Below are 27120 nucleotides of genomic sequence, written 5' to 3' on the forward strand. Positions count from 1 at the left end.
CAGCCTGAAGGCAGCGAGCCCAGGGCACGGGGGGTGGCCTGGCATTGGGCTGGGGCTGCTGCTGGAGAGGAGAGGCGGGTAAGACATGGAAGAGAGCGGGGGGAGCCCTTGGTCGTGGGCGAAGAGGGACAGGGGAGACCCCAGCCAGCGTCGCAGCAGCATCCCTCAGCTCCTGGTGAGAAATCCAGCACTCGCCTGATCTCTTTTCCATTCTTTATTTCAACGATCACATTCTCACTTTGGTCACAGCTCTGAAAGGTTTTTTTGGTAGCTGTTGTGTTGCTTGTTTTTTCTTTTCTCTAATTTGAACCCACTTTCTATAATATTATAAAATTATACAAGTACAGTAATCACCAGTTGATAATAAATAAGTATTTGTTAGTTCACAAAGTTAAAGTGCTTTGAGAAGGGATGTAAGAAGCTCTATCCTAGATTTGGGGGGGTTTCTTGGAAATGTAGTGCAGTAGGAAGCTCTGGCCTGTTGTCCATAGTCTGCGGTCACGAGGCATGTGGCATCTCTCCCCCTTGCCAAAAAGGCCCCTCGGGCACCCCTGAGTGTCTCCGAGCAGGCACGAAGCAGGAGCTGTGCCACTGTGACAGGTTATTGGAAGCATGAGATACGATGCCCCCTCCGTTACACAGCCCGAGGCTGGGCATTTCGGCGGTCAAGAGGGCTGGGAAAGGCTTGGACGAGGTGTGGGATTTCCCCTTGCACACGGGCACGGGGAGAGCATCCCATTTTTCACAGTTTAGTCTTGCTCAGAGACCTCAAAGCCCAGGGGAAGCAAACCCTGGTCCTCCCCTGTCCCCTCACTGTGAGGGAGAGAGGCAGATCTGCTCCAGGCGGTGGGGACAGCCGCAGCCCCCCTGAGCCCGTCGGCATCGCCCTGAGATCGGCAGCCTGCCGCCCCTTTCCCTGAGGAAGCCCGGTCCCTCTCCCGGAGGAGAGGTGCTGGGAGCAGGGGCTGCCTGCTGCCCACAAATAAATGCCCTTAGCTGCCTGCAGAGGATTTGTGCGTTTAAAACTTCATCCCAGGGCCTCCCGGGTTTGGTTTGGGCTCTGCTTCCACCTCTCCTTCCCGTCCCCTTCCGTCTGTCCTTCCCCACACCCCAAATCTAGTCATCCTCCAAGGCTTTTCCATGCAAAACGCTAACTTTGTGCCTGCCCTTGCCTGCAGGTTTCCAGCACTAGTTCCCGATCTCCCTCCCATGTCAAAGCCAGCTGTAAAAAAAAACAATAAACCAAACCCTAAAACCCTTCCAGAGCCCAATTCTCCAGACAAGAACGGGACTCACGTGTGACGCTGGGAGCGTTCCAGCTGCTTGCCAACCCAAACAGACATTAGCCACTAAAAACTCGGAGGCATCAGTCCCCGCTTGGAGCGAAGCACAGATCAACCAGTTAGAAAGGCCAAGGGCTGGCTCCTCCTCTTCATCACATGCACGTTCCCAAAGAGAGGAGTCATCGTGCCCTGAGGATCAGTGCATGCACATCGGCAGAAGTCCCCTGAACGTCCGCACCCAGGGTAGGCTCAGGAAGATAACCAGTACAGAGCTACCAGCGCGGGCTCGGGGAGAGGCTGACACCGCTCCCTTCGCGCTGCTGTGTACTGTGAACGTCCCCCGCGTGTTACGGTACCCCTTCCCTCCCTGTCCCCAAACCCTGCTCCATCTGGCCCTGCAGTCACATCTTCCTCGCCATGACTCTCCCACCAAGGCCAAAGATGGAGGGGTTGCTGCCCAGGACCCCTTTTGGGACAGTCATAGATTAATGTCCAAGGAGTGACTAAGAGAATGGGGATCTTGCCCCAGGAGCGGACAGCAAGTGCAGGAAGAGCAGCAGCAGCCAGGATGGTGGGAACACAGTCCTGTCGTGTTCAGTGGAAGAGCTCCACCAACACCACCATCAGGAGCAGCTGCAGCCAAGAGCCAAACGTCATAGTGGCCTGGCCCTTCTGGGACATGAACCTGAGCTGGTTCACCAGGCGCTCCTTCACCAGAGCCTGCTTGAAGCCGTCCTCCTCCGAGATGCAGACATAGTGGCCGTAGTGAATGTGGCTCACGTTCTGGATGAAGTGGAAGCAGTCCTGCTGGGGGTGGGTGGTGTTGCAGGTCTTGATGAGGCTGTTGTTGTGGTACCAGTTGTAGGTGGCATAGTGGGACTCGATGGGACAGTTGAGGTAGTAGCGGGAGAAAGGGACGACTGTGATGTTCTGATAGTCATCTACTGGAAGAGATTGAGAAGGGGAGGATGAGACAGGCATCTCCGGGAACCACGGATTCCCCTGTAAGTCTGGAGGGAAGAACAGTTGGGTCAATGGGGACATATTACACAGCCATTTAATGACAACGGCAGGGCCTGACCTACGCCTGGTGAAGTCCATGGGACTCTCCTCCCTGGACATCAGCAAACACAGAGTTTGAGCCCTGTCACCCAGCTCAGAAATACGTTATCTAGTGACTAACTCCAAGCTCAGACTTGCTTGGTGTCTTGGTCTCAGCATGGACATTCCCAGTTCCCCAGCAATGAGTTGCAACATCTGGCACAGCCTGTACAAAGACCTGAGAAGCAGTTACCCTGCCCCAAACGCCCTCTGGACAAACGGCCTACAGCTCAAAACCTTTACATACCTTCCTTAATATCCCTCTTTTGGCACTTTCCTTGCCACAGGTCCAGGTTCAGGTTCTGATGTACCTCCCTAGCAGATAGGAACAAGCATTAACAAAGCACTAACGTCAGGGAAGCAGCGCTTCACGGCTCGGAAAGGAATCGCCCATACAAGATGTGGTGGATCAGATAAGGAAGAATCTATTACCTGGGTAGGGAAAAACACACCCCACACCCCCACTTAGGAGGTTGGTGGATGACAAACATGAGACCCAGCAGCTCACCACAATCAACCGCTTTAAACAGCATCACAACCAGCAGAGCTACACACATTTCTAACAGCAAAAGAGAGGCTGGGTGCTCATTGACCTCTCCCTCCCCAGAGCACGGGTGCTGCGGGAGGGATGGGCTCCTGCAGAGGCACAGTTTTTGGGGACAGCACAGATGTCTGCGCTGTTACTGTGTAGACATGACGGGCTCATCTCTTTCTGTGACTGGAAGATGGCCTCAAAACCATGTGCGGCCCTGGGCAGGAAGGGGAATACTGAGAGTGTGGGTATTTTTCGCACGAAAGCAACCAGCTGAAGGTGACGGAGAAACAGCAAGCTGTCGGCGCCACGTACCGGTTTAGATAAACTGACTGACAGCTCCCATTGAACCACCCGCAGTACGGGTCCCTCGCCAGCAAGCAGCTGTCACAGTTGTTGCGATACACCCTGCACATGTCCATGGGTATCTCCATGACTTTATTTGTTGAGCCGACGTACAGCATCGCCTGCAGGAGGGAAGCAGAGGGGCTGATCATCTCGGCACTGCGTCCCAGTGCCACCTCATGAGTGTCTAGCACTTCTCCTGCAGCTTCACTGTGATATTGGGGTGGACTTCACCAGCAGGACTGGCAGGTCTCCAGGCAATGCAGTCGTATGTCCCTATCATGGGAGGGGAAGCAGCCATCCTTCCCCCACCAGCCCTGTGTATAAATCAGTTTGCTGCATCGGTGACAGCAGTGTTGTCAGCTCCAGGATGGAGCACCAGCACTGTCTGACAGCTCATCTGCCAGCAAGGCTGGACAACGAGAGGGAAACTGGAGGGGGAGGAGAACACTGTGCTGGGATTTTGCCCAGGGAGCAAACAGCTTCGTTCTTCCCTCGCCTCCAGAGGAGAGGTGGTGTCCGAAAAGCTCCGTTGCCCACTGACCACACAGAGAGTTACCCAGGGCTGGGGACGTCAGCCCAGCTGTTAGGATTTAGCAAAGCATGCTGCGGGACCCCCCACAAACCCACCCAGAGGTTACTTCCAGACCTAGGGGCTGTCATTAAACCATCTGTCCCTGCCTCCCCTGCTGCCCGCTTTTAAAGCTACAGCCCGACCCATTGTTTTCCTTTCCACAGAGCAGGCAGAGACCCACCCTCTTGTGGTCCAGGATCATGGACTGGATGGGGTCCTTCTTTGGGAAGACCTGGAGCTCCATGATGTTCTGCACCCCATCTGGCAGCTCCACGATCTTGTGGATGGATCCCTTGTCTGGAAAGAAAGAGGGGAGAGCCCTGACGAAGCATGCTGAGAGCAGAAAGGCAAGGCAGAGGGGTTGCAGGCAGGGGTGGGGAAGCCAGGCGGAGAACCAGCTCTGCCTCCAGCCCTCGTTGTGGCAGACAATACCCACTCTGCAGAGCCAGGCTTGACTGGATTCCCGAAACGAGCCACCCAGAGAAGACAGGACCTTTCTCAGAAGGAGCCTGCTTGCTCTGCTGAGAAATTGTCCCCCAGACAGTAGTGTTTCCCACAGCAGAGCCTTGTCATTCGCCCAGCCAAGAGCCACGAGGAACCCCTTTCCCACCGCCCCTCGGGACCTGGCTGTGCCTGCTTTGATCAGCTGCGCTGTAACGGCCTCAGCAAGAAAACCCAACCGCTCTCGAGCTCTGCTCTGCTTTGATCACTGGCCTGTTCTTGCGTGAGCCCCATCTCACCGCCTGAGGCTGAAACTTGGGGTTTTGCCTTTCTGTTTTTCTAATTAAACTGACTCCCCTCCCCGGTTAAACGACTCCAAACTGGTGATTTCAGAAAACGAGCCAGTTTGGTGGAGTGGTGGGAAGGCAGATCCCGCGGGAACAGGGCTTAGGAATCCTCATCATTTACCCTCTTTTAGTACTTGCATGGTTTCCCCTTCCCAAATAGTCGCTCCCTTCTCCACCATCGACCAGGGGGAGGTGAAAGATGTGACCCAAGGTCAGGCAGGGATTAGGACCCCCCAGGTGCTGGCCCTTACCTCTGCACCCGCCCCAGCGAGGGTGGGCAGCTGCCCTGCCAAGCCCTGCATCTTGGAGCAAGCTCCCTGGCAGGACTCTGCAAGGCGTTAGCTGCATTTAAGCTAAGGCAAGATAAGAACAATGTGAGCGTGCGTGGGCCATAATCCAACGAGGCCACCTACTGAGAGCCGTCTGCATTTTTTTAATCACAGATTAGGAAACAAAAGCCCCAGAAAGTCCCTCCACAAGTGCCAGTAAACAAATCCCAGCACAATGCAGAAAAAGGGATGAGCACAGCTGTAGGGAGCAAGCCCGGGGAGGTAGGCAGGCAAGAGAGGGAAGCGCTGGGTTAGGGACCTTTGCACCTTCTGGGCAGTGAGTAGCTGCACTGCATGGGAACCCAGGCAGCTACCTGACTGAGCTCGCCAACCTTTGGCTCTCCATCCCGTTCACCTGCAGCTGAATTGCTTTGGCCCTGCTCCGCAGCATCTCCGGCTGCCCCAGGACCGCCGGCAGCTGTGATCAGCTGGCTGTGTCTCCAGCCAGAGGTGCTGGCCTCGCAGGAAGTCCGCGCTGCTGCACTAGAGCAAGCAGGGACAGGAGATGACAGAGTGGGTCCCTTTGCAAAGGATTTCCGCTTGACAGTGTAAAGCTGCACCTGGGGAGAGCTGTGCTACCCCTCCCTTGCCCTAAAAACCCTTGGCCTACCTGAGACCTACCACAGGCTGAAGCAGCCCAACTGGGTAAATCCCGTGTGCTGGGATTCTGCTTTCAGCCTGTCTTTGGCCATGCAGCCAAATTGGATGTATTTAGCTGTATTGGGACTTGGCAGCTCTTTTCTGCTTGACAAACATATGCCAAGCTGGGAACACAGCCCCTTACTTCGCTCTGCACTGGGGGTCTCATCTGCTTCCCTTGGGTTCGCTGCCCTCGAGGGGAAAGCAAACTCCAGGGAACTCCAAAGGGAATGGTTTCCAGTACCTGTTGCCAGATAAAGCACGTTGTAGCGGTGTCCGTCACCCGCAGAGACCTCGTGCACCCCGATCTTCTGGTAGCGGTGCTTGTTGTGGAATAAGGGACTCTTGGTGGGGGAGAGGGGCTCCACCCGGTCCTCCACCTCTGGGTGGCTGTCAGCGATCTTGAAGGTCTCACTTGGGGTGTGCTGTCCAGAGGAAACGCACTGCGGCAAGAGGGGACAAAAACCACCGTCAGACAGGTCCCTGAGGATGAGGCTCGATGGCAGGAGAGTAAGGCAGGGCACAGCACGGATACCTCAGCCCAGAGGAGGATGCACAAGCCTGCCCTGGGGATAAACACAAGCCCTGGGGCTGCTGTGGCTGTTCTCGTGCCAGGTCCTACCAGCGATCCCCCCTGCAGAAGTCATAGTCTAGGAGACTCGGGCCCTGTCACCCCCCGAGAGGCTTAGGGGAGCCTCCCCGCACCCTGCTGTTTGCTGCCAGGTCAGCGGTGCACCTGTAACCGCAGGGCTGGGCTGCAGGTTGGCTAGGTGAAACCCACGGGGTTAGTAAACACAAGGCAAGACATTGTCCTCCAGCTTCACACACGAGAGCTCACAGACCTGTTTGCCGAGGCACGTAAGAGCCCATCTCCCCTTGCTTTCTATGAAGGCTTTGGACCTTATCCAGCCTCTTTTTGTTTCCAGCAACAAAGCTCCAATCCTTCCTGCAGTGCCTACAACCTTCCTCGCTGTCGCAGCTCTCACCTGGCTGCTCGGTGGTGGGACCGTCCCCTCACCTGTCCCAGCTACTCTGACAACTGCAGTGGCAGAGCAGGGACCAGTGCTCCTGGCCTCGGGAGGCCTCTCCACTTCATCTGGGCATCTTTTATCACTCACTCACCTGCCCAGGCTTGATCTCTGGGTTGGGACCATTATAGCCTTTGAGTTTGGATGTCCGAAACACGTTGTCAATGTCCCCAAAGGAATAGACGCAAACAGCAGAGCTTCCCCTGCGGGCAATGAGACAAAGAGAGGGTCAGGGAGATGTTGGCCATCACCCCTACTGCTGGGGCATGGCTGTGTGCATCACACCTTCGCTGACCGTGTCCACTCTGGCTGTTTTCCACCCACGTGCCTGCCAGAGAGACTAAAGGGCTGAAAGAAAGGATCTGGCCCATGGGACAGGACATCCCCCCATTTTGCAAAGACCCTCACCAGGTGTTTGTGAAGAGCCCGTAGACTTTGGAGTGCCGCCAGTTACTCGCAGGGACAAAGAAGACATCTTGCAACCAGTTGAAGTTGCCCTTGGTGACTGGGTCGACACAAATCAAGCTGGCCTTCAGGAAAGTGGTCCACTTGGAAGCAGAGAGCGAACTGGTTCCCCCTTTATCTTCCTGGGGGAGAGGGAAAGCAGGGAGTCACGATTTGGCAGAGAAGAACACAAAGTCCCCCCCGTCCAGCATCTTGGATGGATAACCGGGGAATGCTCCAGAAGTATATTCGATGCTGGTCACTGCAACGGTCAGGTACCTCTCTAACATTCCAGTGAGACAGAACAGGGCTTTCTCTCCCCTACAGGCAAAATGGGAGCCAGAGGATGGGAAGGCCAAAGGACATGGCTGTACCGCACACAAACTCTGTGGCAGAGGAAAGAATTGAGCCAGAGGGGCCAAATCATGTACTGATAACACCAGGTGAGCTGGCACGTCCATTTGCCACCCCTGTAATACTCTTGCCTCCCCACCATACACCGTTCCTGTGGTACCTTACACAGCTGGGCCACTCGGGAGATGTTTCTAGGGGCCTCGGGACTCTTATCCGGGTTGTCTTCACGAAAGAAGTAGTAAATCTTGTCCTGGTGAGGCTCTTCATGCCTTAATGTGGTGGCTTTGACAAACTGAGGGTCTGAAAAGGTAAGCGCGCCATCAGAAAACCTCGACCTGAACACACACATTTCATCTGAAAAGCCCCCAGTGGGGACCAAACCAGCGTGCTCTGCAGCTAACCACTCACCCTCAGAGAAGATGAGGAAATGCAAACACCATCTGCGCTCCAGGCAAAGGACAGGTCCGAGCCCATTCTCTACACCTGACGGTGCATCGCGCTAACAGCGGTTCTTCACGTGCCACCTTCCCAGTGGGTTTCCCTTCCTCTCCCTCCTGCCCAACTCCACACGTTCCCTTGAAGGCCAAGTCCCCAGAGACTGGTGAAGCCTCGGCTGCTTAGCAGCAAAGGAAACCCGTTCTCCCTTCTTGCGCAGCAGAGCTATTATCATAGAGGAAGGCTCCCTCGGTGGGAGCAAGATGCACTGTTGTTTGTGTTTGCTGTGGAAAACCCAATGATGCTCTTCCTATTAATACACCACTGCCATAAAGGGCATCCCCAGCAGCGGCAGGGTCCCTCTGAGCATCGTTAGTTGGAGTCCCCACGGCAGGGAGTTCTGTGTAAGCACAGGATCAGCCTCGCAGCTCTGGGTCTATCAGTTTTGTTTGCTGGTGCCTTGATTGCCACCTCCATTGCCTTGCCTGCACAAGTTCTGTTTTGCCCTGGTGTCATTTTGATTTGATTTTTTCTTTGGCCAGGGGTTCAATAATCTCCCATTTCCCAGTGTCACTGGGGAGGCTTGGGGGAAGGCAATGTAATAAGCTCATGGAAACTGAGGAGGGTCCTTTCTCTCTATTCCCCACCCTGTCCCATGCACAGCCCAACATGCTCCTGCTTCAAGGTCTCATCCGGGCTGGGGATTTGGAAAGAGTCACTGCCCGAAGTGGAAGTTGTTCTTCCTGTTTCCATCACCGCACGGCAGCTGATGGGCACCTTTACACAACCATAGTTCCTTCCAGCATCTGATAGGGGACTTGCCGCCCATTTCTCTCCATTTCCCAATCTCCTCACCCTGAGCAAGAGGAACTCACTTGTCAGTTGTTTTGTCCCAGAAACAAAGAGGTGAAATTCCCCCAGCTGGCAGCAAGAGAGCTGGAGGGAGCTGCTGGATCCCTCCTCACTGGCATTGCAGATGGGGACCAGATCAGCCCTCTTCACAGCTCTAGGGGTGACCGAACCCAAACAAGAAGCTCTGGAACTACACCCCAGCTGGGCAGGGAGGACGTACCCCTCCAAGCTGTGCTGTGTACTTATGGCCCACGGTTGTGGACTGACAAGGAGTCCAACTGATCTACCTGGTGGGGCAAAGCGGCAGGTCCCACGTCTTCAGGATCTCCCCCGTACTTACTCTGCATCACTGTGTCGCTTGTGTAGAGCTCTCCACCCCCTCTCACTCGACGGAAACGGGGTATCTTGCCGTTCTGCTGGCTCTTCTTGATGGTGGAGTAGATGTCATGACCTGTGGGATAGGAAGCCTCATTTGCAGCAGGCTGTTTCCAGAGGGGGCAGAAGGGTTTGTGAGAAGAAAACAAAGAACCAAGAACTCTCTGGGCACATGGACTCACAGAGATGGTGGATACAGGTCAAGAAACCCAGTCTTCACTGCCTAGGACTGAGCACGCCTTGCAGAACTCCCCCCCAGTCCTTTTCCTTAAAGAGTGGCAGGGATGGATTCTTGTTCAATCTCTGGGAAGGATCCTCATCTGTCCCTCTGCCAGGTCCAGAGCAGCGGAGTTACTCCAGGACCCTCCTTCCCCGCTTTTTCCATTGCACTCTACCCTCCCGCACAGAGACTCAACCCCCATGCCCTGGACAGGAATAAACAACCTTGTGCCATGCTCTGTCCTAGAAGACATTTGAAGGAGGCAAAAGCAAGAAGCGCTAAGGCCGATCACCAACTAGAGCAGAGGGACAAAGCCCTTGGAGCAGCCTCAAGGTGCCCCTTTTTGTCACAGAGATCCCAGCCTTCCTGCACAGCACTACAACTGAAAATTATGTGAGCAGTCAGACTTACCGTCAACGACGACGAGGGTATTCGAGTCAGGGGTGAAAGGAGCAATACCTCTCCCATCCCACGAAGCGCTCTCCTTTCTCTGCGTCTGGGTAAGGACAGAAATGGTCCCTAAGATCAGTTCAGGGAAGGCAGCGGAGCCAGGTGCCCACACCCACCCCTGGGCAGGAGGAAAGCAGCACTCCTTAGCTGGCACAGCCCAAATGGGGGAAGGACGCAGCCCATCATTGAATGGGCCAGGAGAGCCCCTGCTGCAGGCAGGAGGTGAGGACAGGGGGGCTATGACAGGTGAGCACAGACGTGGCACGTACGGACCTCTGCTCATGCAGGCTGTCCCATGTCACCATAAGCTCCTCGAGGGAGCTGGGATTTGGGCATTTCGGAGCACTCTGAAAAGGAAGGGGGATCAGGGCACCATTTTACAGATGGAGTTAGCACAAAACAAGTGCTTTGCTCTGGTCCCATCACAGGTGGCCACAGCATACCAAGTTCCAGCAGGTGGGAGCACAGGCGCCGGTCCCACACACTAACATCCCATCTCCATACTTCTCCACTAACGTGAGGTAATTTTTATTGTCCTCCTGCAAGAGAAAGAAGAGGAGCATGAGTGGCTGCGAATGGCGGAGCACAGCCCCACAGCTCCAAGCCCACAGCACTACCAAGCACGCTATATGGCTTCCTAGCTTTTTCATGGGTCTTAAAACCAGAGGAGGAAACTACTATCCTCTCATCTGATCTCCTGCTCCACTGGAGGTCTTCACCCACAGAGAGCGAGCAGGTGAGGAGCATACACAGTTCCTTCCCCAAGCAGTCCTTCAACTCAAGTCCTCCAACCCTCACCCATCCAGCTGTTTCACATGCTGTTCCACCACAGGTGAGACCTACCGAACTCCCAGGCATCATGCACTGTCCTTCATTTTTCACTGGGAAGTCTTCCTAGGATAAAAGAGAGAGAGATATGCTTTAATTCCTTCCCTCTAAAAGCCAGCCGACGTGGGCTCAGTCCCATGCACTACACGCTAGTCACTCTCTTCACAAGAAGCAAAGCAAATCAAGCACGTTGGCGAGAAGGTCATTAAACACTGCAACGCAGCCCTTTTCCCCACCTCAGCATTTGAAAACCCTTGGGGAAGCTGGGCTGGATCTCTCAGGCCCTCGTGGTGATGGGGAGAAGTGGGGATGCAGGGCCACAGCAGCAGGCGTGACTGGCAGCCGGCCTGGGCTGCTCTCCAAAGGATTTCAGGAGAGGATCTGCCATTACGGGGAATGGGTGTTCCAGTAGTGAGTGGTGGTGTCCAAAGGTTGGGACACATGAACCACACTGTTCCTGGGAACAAAAAGGGAAGTATCTGGGCCCAAACTTCAGCAACCGACTTGTTTGAGAAGGACAAGAAAGCCAACCGGGGGGTTTTCCTGCTGTATTAACTCAGTGCCCAGCTGATCCAGAACTTCCTGCTTTTGAGGAAAAGCAGCCTGGGCTCCGACAATGGAAAGGGATGGGAACATAGCTTCTCCCCAGTGACATGGGTCTAAGCATCCCTTCTCATGCTAAAGAAAGGGTCCCTCACCAGAAAAATCTTCCCTCTGGGGCAGCAAAGACCTCAGAAGGATCACAGCCTGGGAAGAACCCAGCCGCAGTTAGTGTAGGAGACTTCCCCCTTGCTGCAGCCATTCATCACACTGACGTTGCAGCTTCCCAGATGGATGGGGCAGGCTGGGCAGGGACCAGACCCTTCCAGGCCTGATTCCGCTGCTGGCAAAGACACTGAGCAAGGTATTTAGCGTTTGGGCTGTGAGATGGATGCTGGACACTTTCTTATAGGGCTCCGGGGCCAAACTTGTTAGCAGAGCACCCTTACCGTGTAGTTCTCATAGGTTGCAAAGTCATAGTAATAAAGTTTTCCCTCTCCCCCGATGTAGATGGCTGAGCTGTTTTCTTTATGATAGAAGACTGGGTACTTCTCGCTCCTGGGAAATGCATATTCTTTCGCACCTAGGAACAGCACAGAGGAGACGCTCGTCAGGGGAACCACAGCTGACTGCAGAGAGCACCCGCAGCCAACTCAGGCTGATCAACTCCCTTTCCATGTCCTCGGTGCGAGTGATGAGAAAAACAAGGACACGGGGCTGGGGGCCCCCTGGGACGGCTGGCCCAGCGCCAGGCAGGCAGGGAAAGGCAGGTCCCAGGCTCAGAGCTGAGCTATTGTCCCCTTGGCCCCAGGGGACAGGAGAGCTGCACAATGGAGTGGCCCGCCTGGCCCCTGCAGGGCTGGTGATGGAGGAAGAGGAGGAGGAAGGGAAACTTTGCTGCAGGAGCTCTTGTAGGAGAGCAGAAGCTCAAAGTGACTTAGAACTGGCTCTGCAGCAGCCAAGTGAGCGCTGCCTTCCCGCCTGCTCTAATGGCCGAGTGCCTCCTGCCTCCCAGCTTTGGGATGAAGGGCTTCCTCCCTTCTCTGGCCATCCTCTGACAACCACTCCAGGCAACTGCCACATAGATGTGGCTTCTGTACCCTCTTGCATTTGACATGCCTGCAGGTTTTTGTGCCCTGCTTTGGGACCTTGCACATGCTTAACGAGCTGTGAGTTCTTATCCGGCTGAATGGGAGAGGAGCTGCTGCGCTGCCTTGCAGCTGGGGGCCAACCTCGCCGTGCCCACGGGGCAGATCACCTCCTACCAGCCACAGCCCGGCATCACACCTCTCCTTGCCAGCCTCCGGCTGCACTGTCAGCATCCTCCCTCCAAGAGCCAGGAGGGATGGACAGGGTTTGGAACCCCCAGGCCAGAGCCCACACGTGACAGGGGAAGGGTGCACGTAAAACCGCGACTCGTGGGCTCCACGCCCAAGATGTGAACAAGAAGTGAGCTGCAAGACCTGGGACCCGTGTCACAACCGGTTGCTGCAGATGGGAAGCTTTCCAGGCCCAGCTAGGAGGAAGAACTGCCTGTCCTCCCCTCTTTCCTTCCTCTTTCACCTTCTGGCTTTTCCAGCATCTCTTTCCTAAAAACATCCTCCCTTCCCCTCTGCATTGCCAGCTCAGGTGTGGGAGGCCAGCCCTGCACCGCAGCGCAGTTGTGAGCCTCTTCCCCTGAGGCTTTTGCGGTCCCTTGATGGGGTCTGCTGGTCCTGCATCCCTCTCCAGGATGGTGCAGCCACATCTGGGCAGCTTTGAGCAGCCGTGCCGGGGCCCAGCTCCGTGGCAGGGTGCAATGCATGTAGGCTATCCTGTCCCCTATCGCAGTTTGCAGCAATGACATGAGAGGTATTGCTCCTCCGAGGGGGAAAAGTCTCCGATCAGGTCTGACCTCTGCTTAGTGTGACAGGGCACTCCATTTTCATCTCTCCCTCTTTTCCCTTTTCCAAAGAAGAGAGGGCCTCTCTCCTGGCAAGTGTTGCCGCTCCCAGCAGACAGACAAAGGCTGCATCTGCCTCCAGAGCTGGCTGCCTGCACAGACAGGCAATTAATCAATGGCACGTGTCCCTCTCTATTTATAGGGGCACTTGGCAGGACAGGCAAAGGACAATCTTTGCACAGTCCAGCGCTCCCCCTCTGCCCGGAGCATGCTGCGCAGGGGTCCCGCCAAGGTTCCGCAGAGCTGAAAGCCAAAAAGATGTATTAGAGGTCACTGGGGCTACTGAATGCCTGCTTGATTTGTGGCTTTTTTCTCCACTTCAGTACGCTGGTCGCGCCTCCTCGGGGTCTCTAATCCCTGCAGGGTTAAACGGCACCCAGCCAGCAAGGCTTTCCCATCAACGGCTTGGCTAACGGGGACCGGGGGGGCCTGCTCCCAGCCACTGTCTGGTGATGGGAAACCCTGCCAGACCCACGGGCCGCTGTTTCGCAAGGGCACCTCAGCCGCAAAGAGAGAGGGTGGAGGTGTGCCATGGTACAGAAACCATCGCTGCCCTCCGGCCCACAGCTTCTCGCTAACGCAACACCCCCAGGCTGCCCTTCCCCTGCACCGTGGGACGGAGGCCACGGGGCTGCATGGCAGCAGGGGGGAATTCGGCAGTCGGGACCCCGCAGCCAGGAAAGCCCGGCTGGATGGCAGTCCCTGCCCGCTCCTCGTCCCCTCCCCAGCCCTACCGTCTCTCCTATGCCCAAGGACTCGGAGAAACTCCTGAGCATGTGCTTTGCCTGCTGGAGAAGCTGGCATTGAGTCTTTTCAGAGTGACTGTGCAACTCATTTGCCTAAGTGGCCCTACAAGCGGGAAGCCAGCCAGGCATGCCAGCTAGCCCGGGGAACCTCATCAGCCACAGACTCAGTCTATGCCTGCCGGGGAGGAGAGGACTAATCCCCTTTTCACCTCCCCGCTTCCCAGCAGTCCTCAAAAACCCCCTTTTGGCTCAACCTGCGGAGCAGGCAGGCAACAGCGCACGCACACGGGAGCCCCTAAAGCCCTCTCCCACATCCAGCTACCACTGCCAGCACAACCCATCACCAACACGCCGCAAGCAGGTCTGGCTGGACTTCAGCAAACTTTGTTCTTGTTTTCAAACCTCCAGCCCAACCCTTAAATTTGCTGCTAATCCAGGAAAATATACACCTGCAGCCATTCCCCGCTCCTCTTCCTCCGCCTCACCCTTTTGCACACTTCAGCCCCGCGTGCTCCTATTACCCTTGGTTTTGTTTTGAGGCTTTTTCACAACACTGCCTCTTTCTTACGCTCAGCTCCGAGAGCCGTGCCAACCTGCGAGGACACACTTCTCTTCAAACAGCCAGAAACAAACAAAACAATAATTTGGTTGGCGCCAACGTATTATTTATCCTACAGCTCCCCGGGGACTACACTGAATCACTAAGCTGAGAGTAAACAGCTCTGCTAGCCAGGCCCAGAAGCGTGTTTGCGGCTCCAGCGCTGATTTAACTTGCTCTGGAAGGGAGCCTTTTAAAAGTGTTTCTGTGAGCGGGTGCTGGGGTCCCTCTGCCTCCGCACCAGCCCTCCGGCTGACCTGCAAAGCTGGCCTTCAGCCCCCGCTCTGCCTTAAACAGCTCAGCTTGGGGTATAAACGGCTTCAAGAGCCGGGGATGACGAGACAGAGGGCATCTAATGGCCCACACTATTGCTCTCCTAGCAAGTCCAAGGCTGCTTTTGACACTGCAATGAAAGGCTCGCCTCCCTGGAAAGGGGAAGGCACGACCCTGCCGCCACCCTTCCTCCAAAATCGAGTCCGGAGCTTCAGAAGACACAGGGCTCATTTCCAGAGCCTCGCTAACCCCGCCAAGTCCCTTTGCCTGGCATTTACTGCAAACCCCACCGTCAGCACGCAAATCAATGGGACAATTGTCAATTGAAATGCTAACCCCAGTCCAGAGGAACGAGTGGGAGAAAGAGCGGCTTTGTGCTTTGCAGGCGAGATGGAGAGTACCACACCAGATTGAAAAAGAAGAATGCTATTAAATGAGGGAGAAGGAAGGAGCCCGGTGCATCTCAGAAGGATGCCTGTGGGGTGAGGTAACGGAGGAGGAGGGAAACGAAGAGGGAGGTGCTCTGGATGAGATGAGGGCAGGGAGGCCCGTCCTAAACATAGAGCAACGCAGATAACAGATGGAGAAATCCTGCTTCCCACCTGATAAGGTGAAACAGGCCTGCCTCCCTAGACATGGCTTGGGCAAATCCAGCTTTAATGAAACACCGAAGGGCTCTCTGGCTCCCTTTGAGTCCAGGAGCCCCTTCAGAAAGGCACCAAGAGCCTGGGCAGAGCCTGGCCCTCCGCAGCACCATGGCAAGGTCGGGCTCCCAGAGCATCCCAGAGCTTTGTGCAGGGGGGGAACGTGCCCCCTGCCTCCAGAACAGATGTCAAGCTAGAGAAGCAGCGTGGGCGTGCAGCCTCATTGCAGGCAAACCCAACAACCCAGCTCTCATAGCGGCTGGAGGGCTGACTCAGCTACAGTAGTCCTTCTCCCCTCCACACTCACCATTCCCCGGTCTGGCAGCTGGCTCCAGCATCCCAGACACTCGGCTTAGTCACCGCCTTGCACGGCTCCCAGCACCGGTAGCGGGCGAGTCTTTGCAGGTCTACGATTCACTGATGCTGGGGGAGGACTACGTCTCCCTAAAATGGAGGTGATGGTTCAAATCTGCTCTGGTGCTAGCATTTTAAAATAAGGAACTGAAATAAAGCTTGGAAAAAATAAAAAGGGAAGGAGGACGAGATAAGAACCCCCTTCCTGGGGGCGGCGCTGATGCAGACGAGAGGCAGATCCTTTACTTGCTGCTCATAAAACCCTTGTTAAGCGGGACCTCCCTTGGAGTATGAAGAGGGGAAGCCAGGCAGGGTATGGGGTTTACCTGCTCCCTGGCATTACCCTCTCCGTATCACGGGGCCTGTGCTGCCCTGAGCAGGGGAAGTTCCTTTAGCTAAGCTGCCTGCCTTCTCCCAAACTCTCCTGCTGCTGCCGAATGATGGGGACACAGGGCCACCCATCAAACGGCGAAACGGGATTTAAACTGGAGCAGCGGCGAAGCTTGCCACGGCGGCAAACGCAGCCAAGCCTCCGGTGCCACCACACTCCCCGACGCCCAGGCAATCCACCCGGCAGCCCCGGGAACTCTTCTCGCTATAACGCATTATAACGCTGTCAGTCGTCACTGTCAGGCGTCCTACCCTCCCTGGGACGATGCCGATGACACTGCCACCTGCTCTGCTGCCTGTGGGTCGGACAGCGAGCACGCTTCTGCCTGAATCACAGCACTGGTCGGATCCTTTCCTGGTTCCCTCCTCCAAAAACAATTTCTCGTTTCCCGTGTTTTATTTCTTCCTTCCTTTTTGAATAGACTGAACAGATTACGACCTTGATAGCAGGATGTCTCTGTTGCAATCCGACTGGGATTGGCTCTGACAGCAGAAGGAAAAGCTGCCTTCTCGATGTTGACTCAAGGACTGGCAATGCGGGGGTTCCCCCAGATCTTGTCCCCTACACCTGTACCGGGAGACCTCATCTCCCAACAATGCCAGCCCGGCTGTGAGTCAGGGCTGAGCGTGTGCTCCAGCTCCTGCACATCACCCCGCTTTTGGGAACATGAAAGCCGTTTCGACTCAATGACATCGATCCCTCTCCCGCTCCCACTTCCCCAGCGCACACAGGATGCATGACAAGCAGCCCAGCAGATCGACTGCTTTCCTTTAAGGGCCAGGAATGCGATTCAGGTCCACTGCCTTAGTCACCCACGTTGGGGTCAGGACTCTCGTTCCCAGCTCTGACATCACTCTGCAGTGCAGTTCCAGTTTCACAATTCCCCCAGGCAAGACCGGGAGGACGATCCCCGGATTTCCTATCTGCTTGGCCGGATACCCGCCCCAGGAGCCCCACCAGCAGACAGTCCCCTCTAAGGGGAGCGTGGGAAGTCACAGCACCCACCCCAGCAGGATGGAGACACCCCACAGGTGTCCCCTCCATCCCTGCGAGAAGGACTGGACTGAACCACGCTGCTCCTATCCAAGACCCATGCACCGTCTGCCTCCCCAGCTCCGCCACAGATGCCGGCAAGAAGCCAAGCTGCAATTTTTTTTTTTTTTACGATGATCTATAAATTCGCAAGTTGAGACATTCGGGAAGGAGGAAGTATGCCTCCAGGGAGCTGCTGTGCTCACCGAGCGGCTAGGTTTTCCCTTCCCCCATGACTTTGCCCAAAGGGAGCAATGTGACACAAGGAAACCCTGGGCCGGGGGAGTGCTCCCCAGAGCCCTGCTCACCCGCCAGCCATACCCTTCCCAGGGGATGGACGCCTCCAGCAGTATGACAGGCTTCTGGGACCCGGCAGATCCTGCAGCAATGGGGTTTTTTATAGGAACAATTTGCCTCTAGACCCAGGAGGGACATTCTGGGGGGGTTTGCTCTGACCAGCCACGGAGTAACTGAGGGGCTGTGAGTTGCAAAGTCTCCAACACGCCACCAGCCAACATGCCTCACAGAAAATGATACGCTTTTGCGGGACGGGTTTCTGAGAAAGGGGCGAAAAGGCAATACAATGTGGGAAACCACTTCCTTCTCATTGCTCACGAAAAAACCTGGCCCGTCATTCTCTCCTTTCCCTGGCTTACACCACCAGCACACTGCTGAGGGATTTAGCTGCACCCCTGGGAGCCGGGATCCTTACAGCCACCTCTCGGCGCTGGGGAAGCAGAGGCACAGGCTGAAGGATCACCCCTTGGGGAACATCGCGCGGTGCAGCCCCGCACCATTTCGGTTCAACCTATGCTCCAACATCAGTCATTTCTCAAAGAAAGCAAAATAAAGAGAGCAGAAGCAATACAGCCCCATCCCTTATAGATTTCTAACACGGACCCCTATGAGCTCCCTCCAGAGCCCTCCCAGGGCCAAATACCATCCTTATCCCCCTTTCACTCCCTCCCTGTCCCCTACGTATTCAGCTTGGCACGAGGTAGCGGTCTAGGAGCACAGCCATGATCTGGTGCCCATCAGCCCGGTGGCTGGCGCAGCTCAGAAGGGGTTTGTGCTGCCTGCCTTCCCCTCCCGGTCTCCCCTCTCCCCCGCCATCTTTTCAGGACGCTTGCAGGGACCCCCCAAAACTCCTCTGCGGTACTAGTCTGCCAAAAGGCATTGGTGAGCAGCAGCGGAAACCAGGCAAACAGAAAAGAGTGCTAAAAACGTCTCTTGCTGAAGCGGGACCAGATACAGACACACGTTTCCTGCTCCTTAAAGCCCTCCGTGCTCTCCTAGGGGCCACGCAGCTCCCTGCCACGGGGAGACCCCCAGCTCGTCCCCGTGCCTACCAGGAGAGCCTCACATAGCAGCCACGATGCTTAAATCTGCCCTCTTCCTGCCGCAAGCACACATCACCAGCAGGAAAACCACTGATGAAACACAGGTACGCTCATTTCTACTACCAACTGCTGGAGCGCAAGTGCAGTCACCAGTGACCAGCAGCCTCTGGAAAGGGCAGGGTCTGGAAAGCAGATCGAACAAGCCCTGTTGCAGGCATCGATCGTCTCCTACATACTTCATAACCGACACAGCCTCTCCCACCAGGGCAGGGAAGGGCACCAGCCAGGTAGGGCAGCAACGCTGTGAGGCCAGAGCAGCTGCCTTTGCTTTAGCCAGACACTCACACAGATGCATCCCAAAAGCATGTGTGTGCCCTGAAAGGATAGATTAAGTAAAACGGTTTCTCAAGTGAAGGCAAAGTGCTTTCTCGTCAGCTTGGGGCAGGTAAAAGCCCTGACCGTAATTTTCCCATGCCCTCATCCTGAAGGAAACGTTGCAGTTCGGTTCCTGAAAGCAGCACAGCTGAGAGCAAGGGCTTGGGCTGTGTGCTGCTCTCCTTTTCGTTTTCCATCTGTGACCATCGTCCTTCACGCGGAGAACCAGTAAGTCCACCATTGGGCAGCACAGGCAACCCACAGGAGATTGGAGAGGATCAGGGGGACGTGTAGCCCTGAACCCTTGCTAAGGGGTCCATGTGCTTGTGAAAAACCCAGAAGAAAGAGAGGTGTGAAAGCACGGAGGGGAGACATGCAGCTGGGAAGCCCATGTTACTCAAAACCAGACCTGATTGCCTTACACATTTCACTCCTCTTTCTTATTTTAAGTTCGCAGCAAGTCGGAGCGACGGGTTTAATCTGTTTGGTATTTCTCATCCTGTCTCTCCCCCAAGACAGTTCGGAGACAAGCAGCATTTAATCATCTGCCAAGAAACCTCACGCTATCTTTTCTCACACCCCTCCCCGACTGCTTCTGACTCCCTCTAAGCAAGCACCCCTCCAAAGGAAAGAGCAAGGCCATGGATATATCAGTAACATCTACATCCTCTCCGCAATGGGATTTTTCCACCCTCAGCCAAGCTACATTCCTGGCTTCCACCATACAATGCTGCTTGCCTTTTCTCTGGCTTCTTCCCCAACTGCTCCTGAAGACCCTGCAATCACCGGGTGCTCGTGCGGCTGCTTTCTGCTGCCCTCGAGAGATCCCTGCCATCAACAGCAAAATGCTCCGGAGCAGAGGAAACAATTCAGCCCGTGTTATTGGGGATATATACTACAAAAGCTCTGAGCCTGCGTGCAATCCAAATGCCCGGGAGGGCCGCGCTAGCACAGAGGAAAGGTTCAAGCTCTCAAGAGTACACTCTAACTAGACAAATATGCTTTTTTAGAGTTACACTACAGAAGGCAAATATTCTGGCGCATTAACGATTTTCACTCTATTTCTGGTAAGCTCCGGAGCGTCTTGGCAGCAGGCAGCAGTATTCAACGCAGGGATGAGCGAGGGCAGGAAGAAAGAGAAAAAAACCTCTCGGTTTGGTAACCCAGCTGCTGGGCATGGGCATGCTTGCTCAAAGGCTCTTCTGAGAGCTATGCAGCCTATATCCCCTTTGCGAGGGGCCTCCAAGCCAGAGCCAGAGCTGGCAGCGGTCCCAAACGCCCACTCAGCAAGCAACAAAAAAGACCCCTAACCTGCGGCCAGGAAGGAACAAGCCTTGAACTTCAAAGCCTCTGCTATCAGGCAGGGCTTCGTGAGCACTGGCAGCGGTGCAGGGCTCCGCTTACCCTCTAAAGGCTCAAGCCAGACTGCTTCACACTCCAGGAAAGATGGGTTTCTCCTTTTTAAACACAAAATGACTATATGACAGTCATGGCAGCGTTTTCTATGTATGCTAACACATTACCAATATCCCCTGGCCCTCCCCTGCATGTTCACCCCCCCCAAAATTCTGCAGCACTGAAGCCTGTGCCACTGCAAGATGAGTCCAGAGCCTTTGATTTCACGGGTGCAGCTTGTCATCTGCAGGTATGTTTTTCCCTACCAGCCCTGAAGCCGAGCTGCTTGCTGCACCCTACAGATTTCAGGTGCTAAATTTAGAGCCAGGTTTTGTTCTTTCCAAAAGCCGTTCTCTGTAATGACAGTCCTGAACTGTGTCATGTCCTTCTGGAAGCTGGGGAACTTTGGCCTGTGATTATGCTATTTTATTATACGGCCACTGGAACAACGGCAGAACAACAAAAGGATGCTTTTAGCAAGAGAGCTGCTATCTGGAGAGCACGGCTGCCCCTCCCACTAGGAAGATCAGTTTCCAGAGACTGATTTGTCATAAAAAGCCTTCCAGAATAAAAATTGCCCCGAGCACCTCTATGCATACCCATCAGTAAAACAGCCGCTTTACCTTTTAGCTTAATTGGCTGCCATCTCCCATCTCCCTGCTGCTTGTTAGGGCAGGGTAGCTGAGAAACCCTTCTCAGGCACATGCCCTCTTCTCCCAGCCCAGGGGAGGCTATCAGGAGGTGGGCATGGGGCGAGGGGACCTGTGCAGTCCCCCGTGGAGCCTCCAGCCTCTGCAGAGGTTTAAAGGTGGGAAGAGATATCTGTGGCTCCGGAGCGAGGATGAAGTTTCAGTTCTCTACAGAAAATAGATGAGATTACGCAGGCAGCAAGGGGACTTTCTCGCTAGATTGGGAAGGGCCCCGTCGTGCTCTTTGCAGCCCTCCTACCTGCTGCTGTAGGCTTCCCACCCCTGTAACGAATGTCAGCTAGGTCTCAGCCCTGCAGCCTTCTGGATTTGTGCCAGGGAAGGCCATGCAGACCTTCCTAGCATCCCCTTTCTGCCTGCTTGACCCCCACCAGCCGGAACACACAATATCCATTCTTCTCACATCCATCTTTGGCTGCAGCGCCGCATTACTCAGACTTGGAAAGCCAAACCACCGCGTTACAGTCAGTCATTTGAAACCAGACGCTCAGATCAGACTTTCCAAAACTTGCGCTATCCAAGACATAAGCAAACCCATGGCCACGGTTGTTGTGAGCAGCCCAAGGGCAGGTGTCTGGCTACGACTGTCCATGCATTCCCCAAGGAAACTCCTACAGCTCCTTAAACTTGCAATGCCCTCTCCCTCCCGGTCCACGCATGCCTGATAAAGGAGAATAATTTAACCCAAGCGGGTAATTAGATGTGGAGTCATCACTGCAGGAGGATGCTGACACCAGTCAACAGGGTTCAAACTGGGCACTGGATATTTATAGCATTAGAGAACCAGAGCTGTCATTAAAGGCAATATTAGGTTTATTATACGAAACCTGTTGCCCCAGACTTAAGCTGCTCTGAAATCAGTAGAGATGGTAGGAGGTGCTTCTGATCCAGCTCCTGTGGCACTCTTGCAGCATTTCTCTGTCACACCAGACACCAGACGCAGTTAGACACAGCCTAGTACACCGGGTGGAGCTGGGACTGAAAAGAAAAGAGTGCCCAACAGGAGGAACAAGTCCTATTCTTGGAGCAACAGGAATAGCCACACACCATAGGATGTAGCTCAACAGGAGAGAGCTGGCTGCAAAACAAGCAATTTCCTCCTTCCAACTCACCTTCCAGCCCTTTTTCTGGATACAAGCTTCTTTAAAAAGCATCTTGTACTCACTACTTAGATTTAGTTTGCACTCAAGTACTCAGGCTTAGATTTAGTTTGTCCTGCTTTAGGGCACTGAGACGGACTACATCAACTACGGAAAACCTTCCCAGGCCAATTTTTTGCAATTCTGACCCTGAATCAGCCGGAGGGCTGGCACAGAGTTGGGCAGCGGGTCAGCAATTTGCATCTGGCGCTCCTTCCCAGCCCTGAGCATTTCAGTGCAGCAGCCACAACTTTTATTAGTTCGCCCATGCCTGTTGTCTTTGTGTCACGCTCTTGCAACAGGAGGTGGTTGTGATTCACTCGCTTCGTTTGTTTGGTTTGTTTTTCTTTTTCAATCTGCGCAGAGCAAAAAATATTTTCAACCAACATTTTATGATACCAGCATCACCCACCCTGTGAAAATGAGCCGTCTGCAGAAAATAGCGTTGCTGGGAAAGTGAGAAGCTTTCTCCTGGAAATGCTGATGCTCTGAGAGCTTCATGTGAAACTGTCCTACAAAGATGCTTCACACCCATGGGGACTGTGGCTCCTGAGAAAACGGTGCCACTGTCACTGAGGAGTAAAAGCTGGTGCTAGCACCACAATCTCTCATTTTGCCACCACTCCCAATCAGTACGAGTTTGGCCTCATCTCTGGTCAGCTCTCCTCTTCCTTTGCCAGCTGAACGCAGCACCGTTGCACCGGTGGGCATGAAGAGCTGCCAGAAGAGCTCTCAGGGCACTCAGAGGTGCTTGCTGGCACAGTTTTCCCATGGCAAGAAGAGGCAGCTGAGCTTGGCAAAGCCCAGGAGCTACTACGGGCAGCGTGGGCAATTTCCAGGAACTGCCATTTCGACTTCGCCCCGTGACCCAGGGCAGGCTAGAGCCAGTTCACCCAGTCGAGGCAGCCAAGGGTCAAGTATATAATCTTTCTTTTCCCCTGCGGGACATGCTTATCTCCTGTGTGCTACACACCAGCTCAGAACCCGTCCCCTCCAGCTTCCAGCCTCATCTGTTAATGAGAAAGAGGGGAATAATGAAACTGCCAGACCCTATCCTACCCGAAGGTGTAAAAGCAGCAGGCAACCAGAGAGGGGCTGTGAGTTTGTCTCGGACCTACGCACATGTGAGTAAACAGGGACAAGACAATCTTAAGCATGGCAGTAGCTAAAAATTATTCCTGTTCTGCACCAAAGGCCCCAGGCTACAGGAGCCTGACCCAGCCCTCAGGCTCTTGTTGTCCTCACTGCACTCCTCTGCTCTCCCGATGCTCAGTGACTTTCCACTCATGAGGCAGGCAGCCTGGGATGCCACCCTCCTGCTCTGTACAGAGGGGCTGTATCTGCCCGCTCTGTCACCCGGACAGCTCTGCCCAGCCCCGGGACACAGTGGTCTCCGTCTCTGCAGATGGATCAGAAGAGTAAACACGATATCTGTGCTGACAAGCAAAAGCTCAGTGTGGGATGTGAATGCACCTTTTTCAAAGCAAAGCCCAGCTGGTCAGCATTTAGTTCAAATGGAGGCAGGGGGAGGATAGAAATAAAAGGGAAGATAAGCAAGAACACAGCGTGCAAGGTTGAAGCACTTGCTTCTGCACCAGCCCAGGCTGCTAAGACTGAACACACTCCCACTCTGCAAATCTCAACAGATAGGGAACTTGCCATTTAGAATCTTCCTTCGTTAGGACACTGGGGAGGGTACTAGCCAGAAGAGACCCTGACCCATCTGTGTGCTGGGTCAGCTGCAAAGGGGAAGGGGGGCAAAGTCCTTGTCAGTAAAAAAGGATCTTAAGCACTTCAGATATGACCAGTGGTCTGGAGCTGACCTCAGCCCTTTGCTCTGAGTGTCTTTCCCCTAAGAGGAAGGAATCCTGCAGAGTCAGACGTGCTTTCAAATAACTGCTTACCCAGCTGGACCTGAGAGCTGGCCACCTGTGCCGGCTGCTGGGAGGGCTCCAGGGATCCCTCACCCTGCCTTCGGTGACGAACGCTCCCAAGCACGCGTTGAAACGGGGCTGATGTTGGGGAAAAGCATGCCCCTTCCTTACCCCCTCCTGCACTGCGCTGCGGCATCAGGGAGGCAAAATAAAGGCAGAACAGCAGCTGCGGCCGAGGCCTCGGGGCTGGCTTTATACGCACTGCATTCACAGAAAGGCAGATCTGCAGAGCATGGTGCTCCAGCCACCCACCGCCGCAAGTCCAAGTCCCCAGGACTGTGAAATTACTTAAACCCAGGCAGCTCCAAGCACCAAGACAGGCCAACTCGGTTTCTTTGTCTTCAGATCGGAGCTCAGGATCGTGCCACCTAAGCCCAGCTGCATTTTCTTCCCAGCTCACAGTGTCCCCTCACCTATTTCTTGCTAAGAAACTGGACAAGGAGGGACCACGGGGCGAAACAGCAGAGTAGTTCAGGCTGCCTGCAGCGAGGCCAGGGCTCTCTCCCCAGGTCTGGCAGGGTCCTGGCGAGGGGAGCAAGAGATGGAAGGGCAGCTGCAGCTTTGCCCAGCACCAATTTCCTCCTCTCCCCCAGCACCGCAGCCCAGGGAGGGATCCCACACACGTACTCTTCCCTCCCGGAGAGAGCTGGGCTCCAGCCAGCACCAGGAATATCTCCTTTCGCCCGCAAGGCTGTAACGTGTCTAGGTGTCTTTGCTGAGGCTGCCATACCTGGTGCTAGTGACGGGCTGTGGCGTGTAAGAAATTTAATTATGCGAAGAGCTGCCAGCTCCCGCAGAGCCCAGGGCTGAGGCCAGCGCTGCACCACGGCAAACGCAGCACACCAGGCCCAGCCCCGGCACGAACACCCATGGAAATGTCCCGCACTGCTGCTCTTCTCCATCCTGATCCCAATCTCCAGGACCAGGGCTCCAGCCGCAAACCGAGCCCTGCAACACCGTCACCCCCACGGCGAGGCACGAGCCTCTATACGTGGATGCAAACAGCAGCAGCGTGCTGACCTGCTTAAAGATGCTGTGCTTGCCTTTCACTGTGCCTGGAGCATTGGGGAAGTTAGAGGGCTCCCTGCTGCCCACCGCGTCCCCTTTGCCCCTGTCCCATTTCTTCACTCTCCTCCAGAGCCTCCTCTTCACCCTCCTCCTCACCCTCAGACCCACTTCCTAAAGGGTAGAGGTTACGCCGAGCAAAATGCAATCTGTTAAATAGGACACATGAGTGACTCTTAATGAGCGTGCCACACAGCTACCTCTGATACCTCCCTAACTGAAATCCCTCTTGGCCTGTGTCCCAGCTAAGCTGTCACTCAAAAAAAAAGAGAAACAGAGATAAGCATAAGCTGATCCCCTTGCAGGGAAGTGTCCTAACACTAATTGGCTTTGGTGTTCCTCGGTGACAGATCCTTGCTGTGTTCAGTGCCGGGAAAGCCACCGTCTGACACAGATGCAGGGAAAGGTGAAATGACCGTACTGTGTGTGCATGCCAAGCACAGGTAGAAATCAACCACCCAAGCTCGCTCTTCCCCCTCAGCATAGTATTACTCCAGGACAGGCATTTCCAAACACACCAGACCCCTGTAATTCAACTTTCCTCCTTCCTCCCCTAAGCGGCACGGGGGAAACGTCTATGGCGAAAGATGTGACCCCCATCCTCTGTTCAGTCTCGGGCTCCGTGCCTTCTCCCCCTCTCGCATCCCGCTTTCTGAGCTGCTCCATTTCCCAGCGAATAAAACAAATGACGCAATACTAGGAGCAACCTTTCGCTGCCCTCCCTGCCGGTGTCTCTCCCTTTTGTGCGACGGGCAGAGGCCACCTCCGAGCCACGCACCCACCGCCCTTCCCTCTGCTCCTGGCCCTTCATCCGCAGGCAGAGATGGGCCTGAAGAAGAAGAAGGGCATAACACGTAACGGCAGAAGAATAACAGATGGCGCAGAATAAACCACGGGAAATTCGTGTCCTCTGAAGTTGTCGGCGAATAGGAAACACAGAGAAGCTGTTGTACTGCAGAGCAGCGTGAGATCCGCAGCTCAGCTGAACCCGCCGGCTTAGCCAAACACCAGAACCGCCGGGGACAAGACGGGGTCTTTTGTTAAAGCCTCCCTGGAGGGTATTAATCAAAAAGCTTGGAAGACACATGATAAAACCAGTAAACGTTAGTCTGCTCTTTTCAACACATGAAGCTTGGGCTGTGCTCTAAGCTTGCTCCTTGAAAACATTTCTTTGTTCAGTTTCTGCTAAAATCAGATCTGATTATAAGTCCTTGCGTGCCATTTCAGATGTATATATTTTCTCAGAGAATGGAGATCTTCTGCAAATATTTACTTGCAGCTAACAGAATAAGTACATCACATGAATAAGAAAATTAACTGTATTATGCAAATACACTTCTCCATTTCTCCCTACAAGTTAGCGGAAATGGTTACTGTGTCTGTTTCAGGGCTTTTCGACAGCCTTTAATATACCCAGCTTGTAGGAAAATGTTTTTAGAATATATAAAGGAAAGGACTTTGCAAGAACAGGGATCTAAAAATTCAATTAAAAGCAGTCAAGGAAGCCAGAAGCCCCTTCCTGAGATCACAGGCGTTTTAGCTCATTTTAATGAGAGTCAAAAGTCTCCCCGAAGAGAAAAAAGAAATAAAAAAAGACCAACTCTTCTCAAAAGACAAGACATAGGTAGAAAATACACGGTGCAGGGAGTAGTTGTCAGCTGCAAACACTGCTGCTGCTGCATCTCAAGGTTGCAGCCGACTGCAGCCCGGGACTTACCTTGCGGAGCTGTGATGATCCTGGGGTTCACCTTGGACCGCCCCGCTGCCCACATGCCCAGCTGGCTGGCCCACAGGGCCACGAAGAGGGTAACGGGTGACCTCCTGCCCATTTCTACTTATTCAGCGAGCAGAGATCATGAGCTTGTGAGGCTGACAGCTGCATCGCTTGCCTTATACAAAAGAGTGGGCAGCATCCCGGGCAGCCAATGACTGAAACAGAGGGCGGGACTACGTTTAACTTCCTAGGAAGCAAATCTCATTAAAAAAAAATCCAGAGTGACTCTGTTCATTTAGCGCCTGACCTTCAGCAGTCCTGCAGGCTTTGCTGGGGTTTTTGGTTCTTCTTGCT

The 27120-nt window shown here is 54.5% G+C and overlaps 1 protein-coding gene across 1 annotated transcript; it reads right to left on the reverse strand.

The window, feature by feature from the left end:
• Nucleotides 1-1877: 1877 nt before the first annotated feature.
• Nucleotides 1878-26881, reverse strand: SEMA7A (semaphorin 7A, GPI membrane anchor (John Milton Hagen blood group)). The gene is made up of 14 exons (XM_009574264.1): nucleotides 26770-26881; nucleotides 11567-11700; nucleotides 10593-10643; nucleotides 10193-10288; nucleotides 9711-9795; nucleotides 9045-9155; nucleotides 7578-7717; nucleotides 7028-7206; nucleotides 6714-6822; nucleotides 5836-6034; nucleotides 4017-4132; nucleotides 3232-3383; nucleotides 2632-2699; nucleotides 1878-2227 (listed from the first exon to the last, which is right to left on the reverse strand). The coding sequence occupies exons 1-14, from the start codon at nucleotides 26879-26881 to the stop codon at nucleotides 1878-1880; spliced, it is 1902 nt and encodes a 633-aa protein (XP_009572559.1).
• Between the last annotated feature and the right edge of the window lie 239 nt (nucleotides 26882-27120).

Source organism: Fulmarus glacialis, unplaced genomic scaffold (assembly GCF_000690835.1).
Source record: "Fulmarus glacialis isolate BGI_N327 unplaced genomic scaffold, ASM69083v1 scaffold13413, whole genome shotgun sequence".
Lineage (NCBI taxonomy): Eukaryota > Metazoa > Chordata > Aves > Procellariiformes > Procellariidae > Fulmarus > Fulmarus glacialis.